Genomic DNA, 15,427 nt, shown 5'->3' with positions numbered 1-15,427 from the left:
TTTTGTGTGTTGTCCTTGCTTATCCATGAGATGGTTGAGGCCAAGCCAAGGGTAAAGAGGGTGCATGAAGTAACGGTTTCGTGTCGACCTCAAAGACTTGTCTCTGTCATTGAAAAGCTTAATGAGGATCGGTGTCCGCTTTGTTAAGAAAATTGGGTTTGGTGGCCTTTTGGAACTCAAGATTAGCAGCCTTCCCACTTGCACACGTTACTGTTCTTGAGTCCTTCTCGACGGGTCATATGTGTTCGGGGCTTCGCGGAAGAAGGAGTTTATGATCGATAAGCATGACGTGCATGACTGTTTCTTGTTACCTTTCGGACCCAGCCCTCTCCCTTTGGTGCCTGTGAGCTCGCAGAAGGGGTCCACCGATCCCGAGAATAAGGAGTCAAGGATAAATGGCGGCAAGCGTACGGGGTGGCCAAAGGGAATAGTTCAATACCCTTAGGGAAAGTTTTCAGGCAACTTATGGAGTACGAGGAGGCGGACGATCAATTTTGCCGCCTATTTGTTTTGTTCTGTATGTCTTCATTCCTCGCACCCATGCCAAACAACGGGATAGATTGGAAGTCTGTTAAGGGCAGTAGAAGATCCTAAAGCCATCCCGCATTTTGACTGGTGCTCTTATATTTTGGACATGACGGTGAAAGCGGGGTAGACTTTAAAAACGGGTAACAATGTTGAACGGGTGTATCCGTTCCCTTATGATAAGCTACTTTCAGCGATATGATTACAAGGGTAAGCCTTGTAAACATGATCTACCTTTGATCAAACATTGGGATGAAACTGCGCTTGTAGAGAGGGTAAAATTTGAGGGTGGGTCAAGGGGATTGGGTACTTTAACCTTGTCTAAGACCAGGTATCCAAGGTGCCTTCAAGACCCCTCTTATGGAAGGAGTGTGGACGAGTGCAGCCCTCGGCGGCCCGCGTGAACCCAAACAATCTGTTGCTAACAGCCCCCACGCTCTCTCTCCCGCCCAAGTTCTCGAGAAGAAGTTCCTTCGATAGAACTACCATCAAAGGCCGAGGATGACCAGGAATTGAAAGCTAGGGTCATCGATGTAAGTGCAAACTATTATATATTTCTGCAGATGGATTCTGTTTCAGCTTAACGTACCCATATATTATAATATAACTAACTTAGTGTACTTCTTGGATTCAGGGTACCCACGAGCTTTATCTACAAATGCAAAGGAACGCTATTGTGTTCTATTCATGGTACGCACATGCAACCGCACGGATCAAAGTCAGAACTAGTGATCCGACGGGCCTAAATCCTAGTCTGGCCTCTCAAGAATTCTTTGAGGGTGAAAAGATTCAAAAGTACGTCGCTGAAGCAGAACAGATTGCAGAAAGGCTGAAGGTTTCTGTGGGTAACGCTCCTGCATTTGGAGAGGTAGTTACTGAGCCTCCCAAAAAATCTGACGGAATCGATGCATCTACGCGTCAAATAAGTGAAGTTCTGTCTAGTCTCGCCAATGATGCGGGTGGCAGGGGTGGTAACCCCCGTGTTGAGCCGCTTCTAGAGTCCGTCAAAGCCGAGACACCAACGAAATCGATTGCGCTTTCATGGTCAAAGATTATGGAGGAAGTGGGAGGTGATACGATGGTTTCTAAGCCGTTGTCACCGATAGCCCGGGTTAGAGGATCAAGTTGTGTGCACCCCCGCCCCAACTGTCAGAGAACTGTTGTTGGAGGCGCGTTACACCGAGGAGGAAATTGACGAAACTCTTGGACCGTCAAAGGACGATGAGGCTCGCCTCTGGACAGGTGATGAGGGGCATGAGCACGTTCATGAGGACGGATTGAATGAAAATGCTGAAAATGGTGGAAGATTGTCAGTCACTGACCATGAAGGAGCAAAGCGACATTGTAGGCCAAGGCGACGGAAGGTCGGATAATGCAATCTCGCCCGTGGTAGGTGATGAGGTGCATGAGCAAGTTCATGGGGAGGGATTGCAAGAAAATGTTGAAAGATTGTCGACAATCAACCGTCGAAAAAAGGCGATGGAAAAATCTACGGTCCCAGAATTGGGTTTGGACACACAAGAATTGATGGAGTGTCTGTTTTCTACTGCTGAAATGAAGGAAGCTGCATGTGGACTTCCAGCGTACGGGAGTGGTCCTGGTGGCGAGGTAATTTTTTTAATTTGCGATAAATACTTTTTATACAATGTTTTTTTTTTTTTTTTTTTGTTTATTGGTAGTGTATAACTCTATGTTGATATAGTATAACCTTGTTGAAACTTATGTTGAGGCCTTGAATCGTAGTATAACCGTAACGGCCGGTTGGTACAACTCTTAACCAAAGATATCGACCACGATTATACAAAGATATGACTAGAGTTATACAATAGATGCTTTAGAGTTATATATTAGATAGCTGGAGGTATATCTAGAGTTATACAGTAGAGTTATACATTATAGTGTATATGCTTACAGTTATACATTATATGGCCAGAGTTATACATTTTATGCTTACAGTTATACATTTTATGGCCAGAGTTATACGTTTGGCGTTTAATTTTGTTATTTTTCATTCAGGCCACTTTGAAAAAGGATGTAACTGAGAATGTTGAACAACATTCTAACAATGGGGGAGTAAACGTAGATGTTGTCGAGGGTGCGGAGATCACCCGGGGGAATCCTTCAACTGAATGTACTGGAAATGAAATCCCCCTGACTTTCATGAGCACGGCAGATTTGAATGAGGCATTTGCCGGGGTTGAGGAGCGAATGATCGGTGCTGCCAAAGAAGGTTTGGTAGTTGAAATCGCTGGTGCTAGGGTTGAGCCGGTTGCACCACATCCACCCCCTATTTATGTGCCGCGATGTGACATGATCCACCATCCCTTCTTGCGCATTCAAACCGACCCCCTTCCGTGTATGGACATTGTACCCGAGAACCTAGGTTGTTCTCGGGATTGCGGGGCACCCGAACCTGACCAGCACGTATGCTCACAATTGTTGCGATTTAACAAGGAACGTTTCAGGACGGTGTTCAGGGTGAGGAAGGATGTAATGGATTATGTATTTGATGAATTCCACGACCATAAGAAATCGTAAGTAAAAGATAAGTTTTACCTATATTTCAATACGACAGACAAACAGGCCATGAATGCATTCCCTTGCTGCGTGTCTCAATTTTGCTAATCCTTTGTAGGGAACAATTGGTCACATATCCCACACCAAACCGCATAACGCGTATTGATCTCCGATCGTTGATGCCCGGAAACAGATTCTGGAAATGTCATCGATCACCGGTCCGTGCTACTCAATCAGCTTACGCACGCGAACACCGCAGCTGTTTCAAGTTCGCGGGCTTTCTTTGGCCTAAGTCACTCTGTAAGTGTGCTCGAACTCCGCAAGTTATTTTGTGACAAACTGTACGTAACTTGTGATACAAGCCGCCAACCCCGTCTATTATTTTTATAGGACCTAGCAATTGCAATTTGGCAAGGGGAGAAGAAAAACTTGGTTGTTGATCATTCTGAAGGCTTTTGTTACGCGTGGGACATGTGGCAAGAGTCGTGTCCTAGTCCATTCCAACTGGACTCCGATATGGTGAGCTCAGATATCAATATAGAGACATTTACATACTGGAATGATACATTATTTCCGTAGAGTTTAACAAAGATATGCTTAGAGTTGTACAATATATGCTTTGGAGTTAGGCCTGGAGTTATACCTAAAGTAATACCTGGAATTATACACTACACCGTATATGCTTACGTTATATATTTTATGGCTAGAGTTATACATTCTATTGCAAGAGTTATACATTATATAACTCTAGCTTTCGAAATGACTAGAGTTATTCGTTGCGGACTGAAGTTATACATTATTTTGTGTAGAGCTATACAAAGATACGGTTAGAGTTTCGATGAGTGGCTAACTTCACTCCATAACTCTGGACATATAATGTATAACTCTTGCCATAGAATGTATAACTCTATGCACATAAAGTACAACTGGAAGCATATACGATATAATGTATAACTCCAGGCAAATGCTTATCGCACATAATGTACAATCGCAACAATATACTTTGTGTAACTCTAGCAATTGATTGTGCAACTCTACTCATATAATGTATAACTCTAGCAATAGAAAGTATAATTCCAACTACGCACAATATGTATGCCTCTAATCTGCTTATTATGTTTTATAACTCTTAGATTTTTGGTGCATGTGTGTAGGTTTTCGTCCCGGTAAGCACTGGTGATGAAGATCATTACTCTTGCATTTGTATAAATTTCCTGTCGGAGCGGATCGAGTATCTTGATAATCGTTCTTACGAGGACGATCTTCTGAAATTACCGTACGGAGGGATTGCGCGTATTCATCGTAAGTCCTATCAAACTGGTGACTAGATTATTTATTATCTCCATTTGTTTTCTTAATTGGTAATCCGCTTTTAAACGCCTTGCCTAACCTCCGCCAGGCTGATGCAATGGGAAAGTATATGGCCTACAAAGGGCTCGACAAAGGCAAGAGAGTTGAAGGGTTCCCTTTTGTCAACATTAAATTCAACTGGCGGGAGCAGGGACATACCGCCAATGATCGCGTCTCGTACGTCATGGTTCATATGTTCTTTGTACCGTGGAGAGCCATTCGACTGTACCCTAGGGACTGAGGAAAGCAATGACCTCATGCGAGCGGAAATTGCTGCAACCCTTGTCCTCAGTGACATTAACGTGGACAGGGAAGATGTGTTATCCAGGGTATCAGCTTTTAAGGAGCTTAAAGACCGTGAATTGGAGGAGGTGCGTGATAAACATAGGTCACCTAAGAACACAAGTGGAAGCAAGAGAGGTGTTGGAAACGCCGGTGAGAACAGTCTGCTAAACGACCTTGCTCTAAGGTCGTTCAACCTTCCGACTCCACCTTCCAAAGTAGCCCTGGGCGGACGCCGTCCGCCCGGGCCCTCTCGATTGTTAGTAGCCGCTCCCGGGGTAAGGGCGACGGCCTTGGTTGCACCAAATATGTCGGCGAACTAGACGCCGACCTTACCGTGGTCGCCAAGATGATGAAGATGAACAAGGCATTAACTAGGGACATCCCGGCGTATCGCAAACAAGTGGTGACTACGTTTTTTGATGACTACAAATTTCCAAATGAGTAAGTCATCTAAAATCCTATTTTTTTATCATATTAAGTTTTATTAATATAGTCACATTTCCATACTTGGGAATTCTACCGTATTTTGAGTAGAGTTTTACAAAGATATGGTCGAGTTGTACAATATATACTTTGGAGTTATACATTAGAGGCCTGGAGTTATACCTAGAGTGATACATGGAGTTATATGTTTCATCACTGAAGTTATAAATATCGTTAATGGGGTTACACATTCCTAAACTGCAGTTATACGTTTCACCAGTGAAGTTATGCGATCATTTTAATAGCGATTACCTTCCCATTTAGTATACGTTATAGCCGATTAACTCCTTCATCTGAACTACGGTGAACCACTTGTGAGTTATGGCCGGCACGGAACAATTAATAGGTTGAAAATGTTGTCTATGCTCCCCGAGACGCCAATGGATGAAAAAGTGATTGAGTGTTGGTCCTTGTTGCTTAATCGATTGGAGGCAGAGGATTGCGGGCTTTTTCGTTCGTCTTTCTTCGGTATCCGTCATATGGTATTGTCCTAATCAATCCCTTTAATATGTTATAAGAGTTGCACATACCCTCTTTAAAACTTTCACAGTGGAAATTAAGTCTAAAGTTATACATTCCTGCCCTGGAGTTAAACATTTTGCTTTGAGGAGTTACTAACAACCACTATGAACTCAGGCATTCTTCATTATGCTATAAGAGGTACTGTGCAACTCCAATGCACAACCCCTATAACTCCACTCGTATCCTCACACATATACTGCTACTTGAACATGAAATAATCTTGAACCTTGTGCGAGACCCTGTCCAACAAACACCGGACACCGACAGTTGTTGTACAATACGTGGGACGTATTCGAACCGATCGTGGGATGATTTCACTTCAAGGCTGATTTAATCTTCGTACCCATTAAGATTGAAGCCCATTATGCATGTGTGTGTATCAACTTTAATTCTAGGACGATTGATCTTCTGGACTGTAAGTACTATTCAAGTCCGCGGCAATCGGAGATATGCAAAGCTGGTCACATTGTTGTAAGTGGAATTAAATTGTAATTATGTTCAACAACTAAAAAGTGGGGTCACCGCTTTTACAATCTCACTTTTTGACGTTCTTGCCTCCAAAGTAGCCTCATGAGCGACTACGTGGAGTCCAGGGTCAAAGAGAAGAACGGAGGGAAAGACATACCGGCGTTCCGATTCCGTCGATCCCGTTTGCCTGGCATCATCAAACTATAAATGACACCGAGTCTGGCTTGTTCGCCATGATGCACATGTTAATGTACGAGGGGGAAAGGTTTGATCACGTTGATCTCGAGAGGAAGGTGAACCGTCGCTATTTGGTGATCCATTAGCGGCGACGCTTCTCCTAGCCGACATGAACATCATCGGGAAGCGATTCGGACAAGGTCAATGTTTTCATCGGCGATAAATTACGGATCGCCAAGCAATTAGAAAACAGACGGAAAGCGCGCGAGAGGACCAAAAAACCTGCTAAAAGATAGAATTTATTTCGTTTTGATTATGTATCCTCTTTTTTTGCAACTCTAGTATGTTGTCATGAAACTCCTTGACAACTTAGACAACTTTTTGTCATTGATTGTTACTATATCATCTTGGTCAGTGAATTAAAATCCAAGTTTCGCAAATAAGTATTAGAGTTATACACTCTGTGAAGTAAAGTTATATAAATTATGTACAGGACTTATACATCACATGACCGCAGCTTGTGAAAAAAGGCAAAATTTATCGACAAATGACTAAGAGTTATAGAAAAAACATCAACAGATTATACAAACGTGTACCGAGTTATACAACATATGACTGCAGTTATGTAAAAGGCAATTGTTATTAGACGATTATGAGTTTTACAAAAATAACAACATTATTCAATATGTGAACAAGAGTTATACACTCAGAAGTACATTTATCCATATATGGGTAAGAGTTGTACTTAAAGCCACTGAAATTATAATTCATTCTTAAAGCCACTTTTCAATATCGGATATGTTGCCATGAACAGAACTCGTCAAAATAATGTAAAAGAGTTATACAACATTAGCTTGAAACTTCACGGACCATATTATCGAAGTTATACAAACCGGAAGGTGCAACCCCCTTCAAAATAGACAAAAGCTAGCTATTAACAACCCCTTCCGTCTCACCAGAATTTTTACCTTTTAAAGAAAAAAAGATTGTAAATAATTTGTTGAGACGGGGTATTTTTCTACTTGCCTACTACTACAAAGATGTTAAGTTTCTCTATTCTTCTTCTTCGTCGTCTTCGTCTTCTTCTTCTTCTTCTTCTTTTCTTTCTTCTTCTTCCTCTTCTTCTTCTACTGCTTGAGATCTTTGGTGAAGACGGTGGATGCTCGAGAGAATGGGTTAGGGCGATTCCGTTTATCGTGGTGTGCCATTTGTTTACAGTTATTACACATGCGCTTTGGCTTAGAAGCCAAGGCAATGGCTTTAGCCTTAGCTGACACCAATCTTTTACCGCTGCCTTTGTTTTTCGATTGTTTTGGTGGAAGTATTGTTACCTCGTCACTGGGGGGGCAACCAAGGATTCGCTCAAATTCCTGCTGCTTGGTTAAATCCTTCTTGTACGGTAAAAGTTTCTCCTTGAACTCTCTAATTAACGAGCTTAAGTTCACAACTTCAGTCTCACTCGTGCCACGAAGTAAACCAATGGTTGCATGAACTTCTGACCACAACTTCACCATCGCAACTTCTTTTGCATCAGCGCTACTATTTGTTTCCATTTGTTCACCATCACATTCTGATAATCTGAATTGCAATGCATCCTTTCTCCATCTTGTAGAAACGTAATCACCCGGAATTGTCTTCATGCCGTTAGCCGACAAAATCCATACTATATGTCGGCACAGAAATCCCATTCTTTCAAACATCATACAGCTGCACTGTGTAGTCTGTGTCCCTGTAATCCAATTAAATCATGCCGTCAGTAGTCTTATACATATAATAACAGTTAAACATTATCACGTAGAGTTATACATATGGCAACAAGAGTTATACAGTCTGAAAGCTACAGTTATTCAAACCCTAATCAGAGTTATACTACAAATAGTCAGATTCGATTAAAAATTGAATTTCTAATGTTATTCGAAGTAGAGTTATACATTCTCAAAAGCTAAAGTTATTCAATATATAACCAGAGTCATACTGCAAATGACAACAGTTCAGTGAAAAATTGAATAACTCCTAATGGCAACAACAATTAAACATATGGCAACAAGAGTTATACATTCTGGAAGTAGAGTTATGCATATTATCAGAAAACTTATACGTTCAGAAAACTTTAGTTCACTGAACAATTGTATAACTTCTATCTTCAGACAATGTAACTTTGGCGCAATATCTACCAACTTTAGTCAACTACCACATAACGTTGATGCCAAAATGTTGTTACCTGGTTGTACTCTACGTTGAAACTTTTCTCGTCGATTGAATCCTTTACGGCGATCACTTCAACCCCATCTACTTCAGCATAGCCCCGGTCTTACATGTATCGATTGAGCAAATGACCTCTAGTTGGAATTCCTTGAAAACCTCACGGGTATAAACATTTGCCGCATATTCCTCCATGGGTAAATGCGTGCCCGGTGCCGGTGTTGAGTGTCGGTTTTCATGGTCAAGTCTCTTCTGCGTATGCCGTCGATGGTCCATAGCGCTTTCAAAACGCATCCAAAACTCCACTAACGTGCGACTTCTCGCTCGAACTTCTTAAAAAAACTATTATCGCTCTCTCGATCTCTCGGGTTGTTCTCATTACACCACCCATGTTCAAGTCCCTGCAATGTGCCATCACCCATTGTCTCCTTTTATCGAACGCCTCTGTAAACCACTCATTGTTCACAAGACCATGCGCGTCCATTATTTCTGCCCACCTAGCGTCAAAGTCGTCTGCTTCTATGTTGTCGTCCCATATAATGTTGTTCAATTTCTGAACGAACTCCTTATAATCCTCCCTTGTCACCCCGACCTTTGATGGCACCTTGTTCATTATATGCCACATGCAAAATCGGTGGCGTGCAGTCTTGAAGGCAAGGGGTACGGCCTTAATAATGCCCGGATCCTGATCTGTGATAATGTACTTGGGTTCCTTTCCTCCCATAGCATTCAAAAACCTGTTGAAAACCCACTGGAAGTATTCATGGTCTTCATGGGCAATCAACGCCCCACGTAATGTTATTCGATCGCTTATGGTGATCTATGCCGGAATGGCGTGAAAATCATATCGTATTTGTTTGTTGAGTATGTTGGGTCGTACGACACTGCATCTCCAAATACGGAGTAGTTCCTCCTAGCGGTTTTGTCGCCCATATTGCGCACCGAAGGTCATTATCCTTGTCAACTTCATAATCAAAATAAAACCCCGCCTATTCTCATGCCATATTCTTGAACCGGTCAATGAACAATTGACCGTCCCGTTTATGGATGAAGCACTTCACATCTCGGTGGAAGTTCTTAAAATCAATTAAGGATGCACCAATGTTCTCGAACCCGTTTACGAACTCCTTACACATGTTGTACGTCCTAGTTGCTCCTATCCTCAATTGCAGGGGACAACAAATCCTTATCAGTGCTTATTAATAACCAAGATTTCCTCAACTATAACCCTTTCAGCTATTCTTATAACTCCATCAAACATATGCATAACTCCGTTGATTTATTGTGCACCTACTTATTATTTTTAACTCTTAGGTTACATAACTCTATCATCTCGGTGAATAACTTTAGAAGTTTGCCATTCAATTAGTGGATGTTTGTTTAATAGTAAACTAACCCTTGAGTTGTACATTATCAAGTACTTGTGAAAATCTTCTATGTTCCGCGACATCTTTTGAAATTGACGATCCTCACTCGATACAAGCTCGTGATTATGCCCCATGTGGAATCGGTCAATTACTAGTACTCCATTCTTCATAAATAGCCCGACATGTGCTTTACACCCTACCCTCTTGATCGTATATTTCTTCCGGTTTGCAGTTCTTTTTCCCCATTGCATTTCTTCTTCCCTAACCCCGGTCTCTTTTTTTTTTTAATTACTGCCTCTCCTTTTGGGACATATGTGAATCCCTCTCTGCTGCAAACCAAAGAACTTTGTCTTTACTTCACCATCGCGCCATTTTTTCGTCGAGTACTTCCGAACATCAAACCCGGACGCCAATGCATAAACTTTATAGAATGTCACCGCCTCGTCGATTTCAAAAATTGTTGCCCTACACAAGGTGTAAACTCCGCTTTGCCAAATGCTTACAATACTCGGCTTCCACGCCTTACGACCACCGAGCGAATCAAACATCCATGAGATGATTAAGAAATACATAACTCTACGCATATCTTTGTATAACTCTATGCACAGATCGTATAACTCGGGGCACAGAGTGTATAACTTTGGGTATATAATGTATAACTCTTACCATTCAATGTATAACTCTAGACAAACTCCGTATAACCCTAGTCATTCAATGTAAAACTCTAGTCATACAATGTACAACTCTAGTCAAACTCTGTATAACCGTAGTCATTCAATGTATAACTCTAGTCATTTAATGTATAACTCTAGTCACGATATTTAATGTATAACTCTAGTCATTTAATGTATAACTCTAGTCAGTCAATGTAAAACTCTAGTCACAATTTGTATAACTCTAGACATACAATGTATAACTCTGGCATCTGATGTATAACTCTAGTCACACTGTAGAACTTTTGGCATTTGATGTATAACTCTAGTCACAGTATTTATAATTCTAGTCACACTTTGTAGAACTCGGGCACGAGAATGTAAAACTTTAGGCAGATAATGTATAACTCTAGACATACAATGTATAACTCTTGGCATCGATGTATAATCGTAGTCACGTATTTATAATTCTAGTCACACTTTGTAGAACTCGGGCACATAATGTAAAACTTTAGGCAGATAATGTATAACTCTAGTCAGTCAATGTATAACTCTAGTCACTGTATTTATAATTGTAGTCAAAAGATGTAAAACTCTAGTCACAATCATGTAACTCTAGACATACAATGTATAACTCTTGGCATCTGATGTATAACTCTAGTCCTTTTTATGTATAACTCATTCTACACAATGTATAACTCTGTCCATATAATGTATAACTCTAGGTATATAATGCATAACTCTATGCATACTTTACATTCTAAGAGTATACATTTAATTAAACGACAATGTCCGGAATGCGAAGGGTTATAAGATTTGAAGCAGGGATATGGCACAACTTCCTAAACAAAATTCGTATTAATTTAAGCATCAACCACCAAACATATTAATTAAAAAACCACTCAAAGGACACATTACTAATTATAAATTCATTCCACTGCCTCAATAACCAGTCCATTATATCCCTATCTCCACCCTAAACTCAAAAACCTAAATTCTTAAAACCTAATAAACTCCAATCTTCCTTCAAGAATGAATGATACCATTCGTTTAACATGCATTATGACCGAGTACAACAAAAGTTTCATAAGCCGCTTGAGGGAAATCGAGAGGAAGTACAGGGAATTCCTTAAGGATGCTCGGATCGCACTCAAGGACGCCAAAGAAAATGGCTTGTCGGAGCAGCAGATCTCAAATTTAGAAGATATTGCATCTGCAGAACGAAACCTCCAAATAGCAAAGGAGGAGAGGATGAATATCATAGAAGAGACTGCATCCCTATATGAACATCTAAGAACTGTTTTTTAGCAATGCATTAGGTTTATGTATCTATATATCTATTAATTAAGTTCATCTATGTTAAATGTTTTCGTCATTTGTTTTATTTTATTTGTTTTATTTTATTTAATTTGTTTTGGTAATAAACTCGGAAAAACTAAGCGACTCTTAATTACGAAAAAAAACCATGACGGAGAAAAATACAAGCAAAGAACACAACAATCCAGTATAAGTCTAGAAACAAAGATGTATAACTCTATGCTTTTAATGTATAACTCTAATCATACAATGTACAACTCTAGAGACAAAGATGTATAACTCTGTGCATTTAATGTATAACTCTAGGCACACAACATATAACTCTAGTCATACAATGTATAACTCTAGTCATACAATGTATAACTCTAGCTATACAATGTATAACTCTTATCATACAACGTATAACTCTAGTCATACAATGTATAACTCTAGCTATACAATGTATAACTCTTATCATACAACGTATAACTCTAGTCATACAATGTATAACTCTTATCATACAATGTATCTCTTATCATACAATGTACAACTCCATACACAGTCTGAATAACTCTAATAATACAATGTACAACTCTAGAGACAAAGATGTATAACTCGTGCATTTGATGTATAATCTAGGCACAGATCAGTATAATCGTAGTCATACACGATGTAAAACTCTAGGTACAAAACGTATAACTCTAGTCATACGATGTATAACTCTAGCTATACAATGTAAAACTCTTAGCATATAATGTAAAACGCTATAAACAGTCTGCATAACTCTAGTCACACGATGTATAACTCTAGCTACATCATGTATAACTCCAGGCATATCATGTACACCCAACTTCACTTAATGAATTTATAACTTCAGCTATAACATTAATAACTATATCAAAATTGGTTCTTTAGTAAGATTTTTACGCACAATTTAGGTTTTCAATTACCCTGTTACCTGAAGCTGCAGGAAATATTCAAAGAGTTTTACTACAAACGTCTGGAGTTATAATACTGTATTATTGAAGTTATACATATTTGGGTCAGAGTTTTTCAAAAACGCACTGGAGTTATAATTCCTACTTGATCAAGCTTTTCAATTTCGATCATTTTTTGCCATCAAGAACAAGCTACCAAAATGAAAGAACAATCTTGATGAACACCATGAACGTACAACAGTATTAACAATAATAACCTAGACACAAATAAGAAAGTAAACAACTCACCTTCGACGGCAACTTCAATCTGCATATGATCCACTTCACAAACACTGAATGTCATTTCCTGCTTGTTTCTCTGATGAAGAATGACAATTTTTTTAACGGATGAACAATAACGTACTTTATCTTATAACAATTTTTTTATCTGACGATCACTGACATAGTTTTCCATTACCGCTGATATTTCTCTTATTTTTTTTATGATTTATATTGTATTTTACAGTATTTAGGATCGTTTTTCTGGGGATTTTTATGGGTTTTTGCTTGTTGAGAGGTTTTGAATGGTGAAAAGAGGAGGGAAGCATGCAAAATGATATAGGAGGCTTATTTTATTCATAATGTCCGCGGGATTTGATATGGTGGCAGTACATAAACAGTGGAAGTGGTCCCTCTCTCACACAATCAACATTTTCTTTTTTTTTTTTTGCTCTGAAAAACACGCCCTCTCTCCTCATCTCATCCCTTCAATCCCTTCATCCAAGGGCTCTTATAAAGACTTAGGGCCTTATAAGGTATGAAGACCTTATAAGAACCCTTCTCTATATATATATATATATATACATTTTCTATATTATATAAAAGTGATGTTTATAATTTTATATAAAAACTTTATATTTTACTTGACAAAAAAGTATCGTATGAAAATTATATAATTAGATTGTGACAAAAAAAATGCTATCATTAGAGTGTAATTTGTATTGTATTTTCTCATTATTAAATCGGATTGATGTCTAAGTAGGTGCGAAAAAAATGGTGTATGTAGTATGTTATTTATCCTACATTGAAAAGTAATGTAAATGTGTTGAATATAAATATTAGAATTGTCCCACATCGGAATATTACCATAAATCAGGGTGATCTTATGATTATAAATAGAAGTCATAACCCTAAATCTTTTGATTTTCTTAAGTATTTTCAGATAGAGCTCTTAAAATAGTTTGTATTACTGTCTCTACGATAATGATTTCTAACCTAAGTTAAGCTTTGGAAAATCTTTTAGTTATTATAATATATACTCTGTATTTCCTATTTTATATTCAAGTGATGTTTGTAATTTTTATATAAAATTTTGTACATTTCATTTGGCAAAATAATGTCGGTAAAAATTATGAAATATGGATTTAGGAATTAGATGATGAAGTGTATGTGTAATAGATAACAAAAGAAAAAGGCGTCACACCTCATAGGAGTAATGGCGTTATGACGAAAGTTGTCAAATGGTATTCTGGGAAAGAAAAAGGTGAACATAGCCACATAGGGGTACCATTTGCAGAAACTTAAAACTAGGGGTACCATGTGTAATCTATCAAAGTTCAAGGTTACCATGAGAATTTTTCAATATTATAATGATATAGTTAATTAAATTTTCATTTAAAAGAGAGAGATATCCGTACCAATAAAACAATAAAGAGGGTATTATTTTTTAATTGTTATTTTATTATCAGCCCATCAAACTTAACATCCATTTAACAGCCTTTACATTAGGGGTATCATGGGAAAAAAAATGGAACCTCAAGGGTACCATAGGACATTGTTAAAAGTAGGGGTAACATGGAAAATCTGACAAAATTAATGGGTACCACGAGAAATTTCTGTATCACAATTATGATAAAAATTTTTTTGAAGAAAAACAACGTACAAATATTAATGGAGAGTACTTTATCTTATTATTAAATTTAAATATAACTATTAGATATAATAAGTAGCAATTGTTCGTATTTGGTATTCGGGATCTGGTTGGATGTCGAACTAAGTGCAAAAAAGATGGTGTAATTTTGAGTATGTTATTTGTCCCACATTGAAAAACGATGCAGGTTTGATGAATATATACTACGTATAAATAGTAGAATTGTCTCACATCATAAAAATAATCTGAGTTTGGTGAATATATTACTTATAAATAGTAGAATTGTCCCACATCATAAAAATAATCCGAGTTTGGTGAATATATTACTTATAAATAGTAGAATTGTCCCACATCGAAAGATTGGTATAAGGTGGGGTGATTATATGATTATAAATAAGAGTTAACCCACATCATAAAAAAATAATTTAGGGAAGTATCATAAATAATAATTTTTGACTTAAAAATTAAAGTGGAGAATCTTTTAAATATTATAATATATATTTCCTAAATTATATTCAAGTGATATTTCCAATTTTTATATCAAACTTTTACATTTCATTTGGCAAAAAAAGATCGTTAAAAAAATTATTAAAATAATATAATTAGCTTTGTGGCAAAAAATGTTATCATTAGAGTATATATTTCATATTATTTGCACATATTAAAACTTCTTAGTGTGTAAAATTGTGTAATTTTTAGTATGTTTTGTCCCACATTGGAAAATAACGTAGGTGT

General features: G+C 38.2%; 1 protein-coding gene across 1 annotated transcript; it reads right to left on the bottom strand.

The window, feature by feature from the left end:
• Positions 1-6,724: 6,724 nt before the first annotated feature.
• LOC141649953 (protein FAR1-RELATED SEQUENCE 1-like) lies at positions 6,725-13,615 on the bottom strand. The gene is made up of 3 exons (XM_074458618.1): positions 13,072-13,615; positions 7,555-8,056; positions 6,725-6,788 (listed from the first exon to the last, which is right to left on the bottom strand). The coding sequence occupies exons 1-3, from the start codon at positions 13,124-13,126 to the stop codon at positions 6,725-6,727; spliced, it is 621 nt and encodes a 206-aa protein (XP_074314719.1). The 5' UTR covers positions 13,127-13,615.
• Positions 13,616-15,427: the final 1,812 nt, after the last annotated feature.

This window comes from Silene latifolia, chromosome 3, assembly GCF_048544455.1.
Source record: "Silene latifolia isolate original U9 population chromosome 3, ASM4854445v1, whole genome shotgun sequence".
NCBI classification, from domain to species: Eukaryota; Viridiplantae; Streptophyta; class Magnoliopsida; order Caryophyllales; family Caryophyllaceae; genus Silene; species Silene latifolia.
Note: the sequence above shows the minus strand (reverse complement) of the source record. Positions and strands in the feature narration are given on the sequence as shown.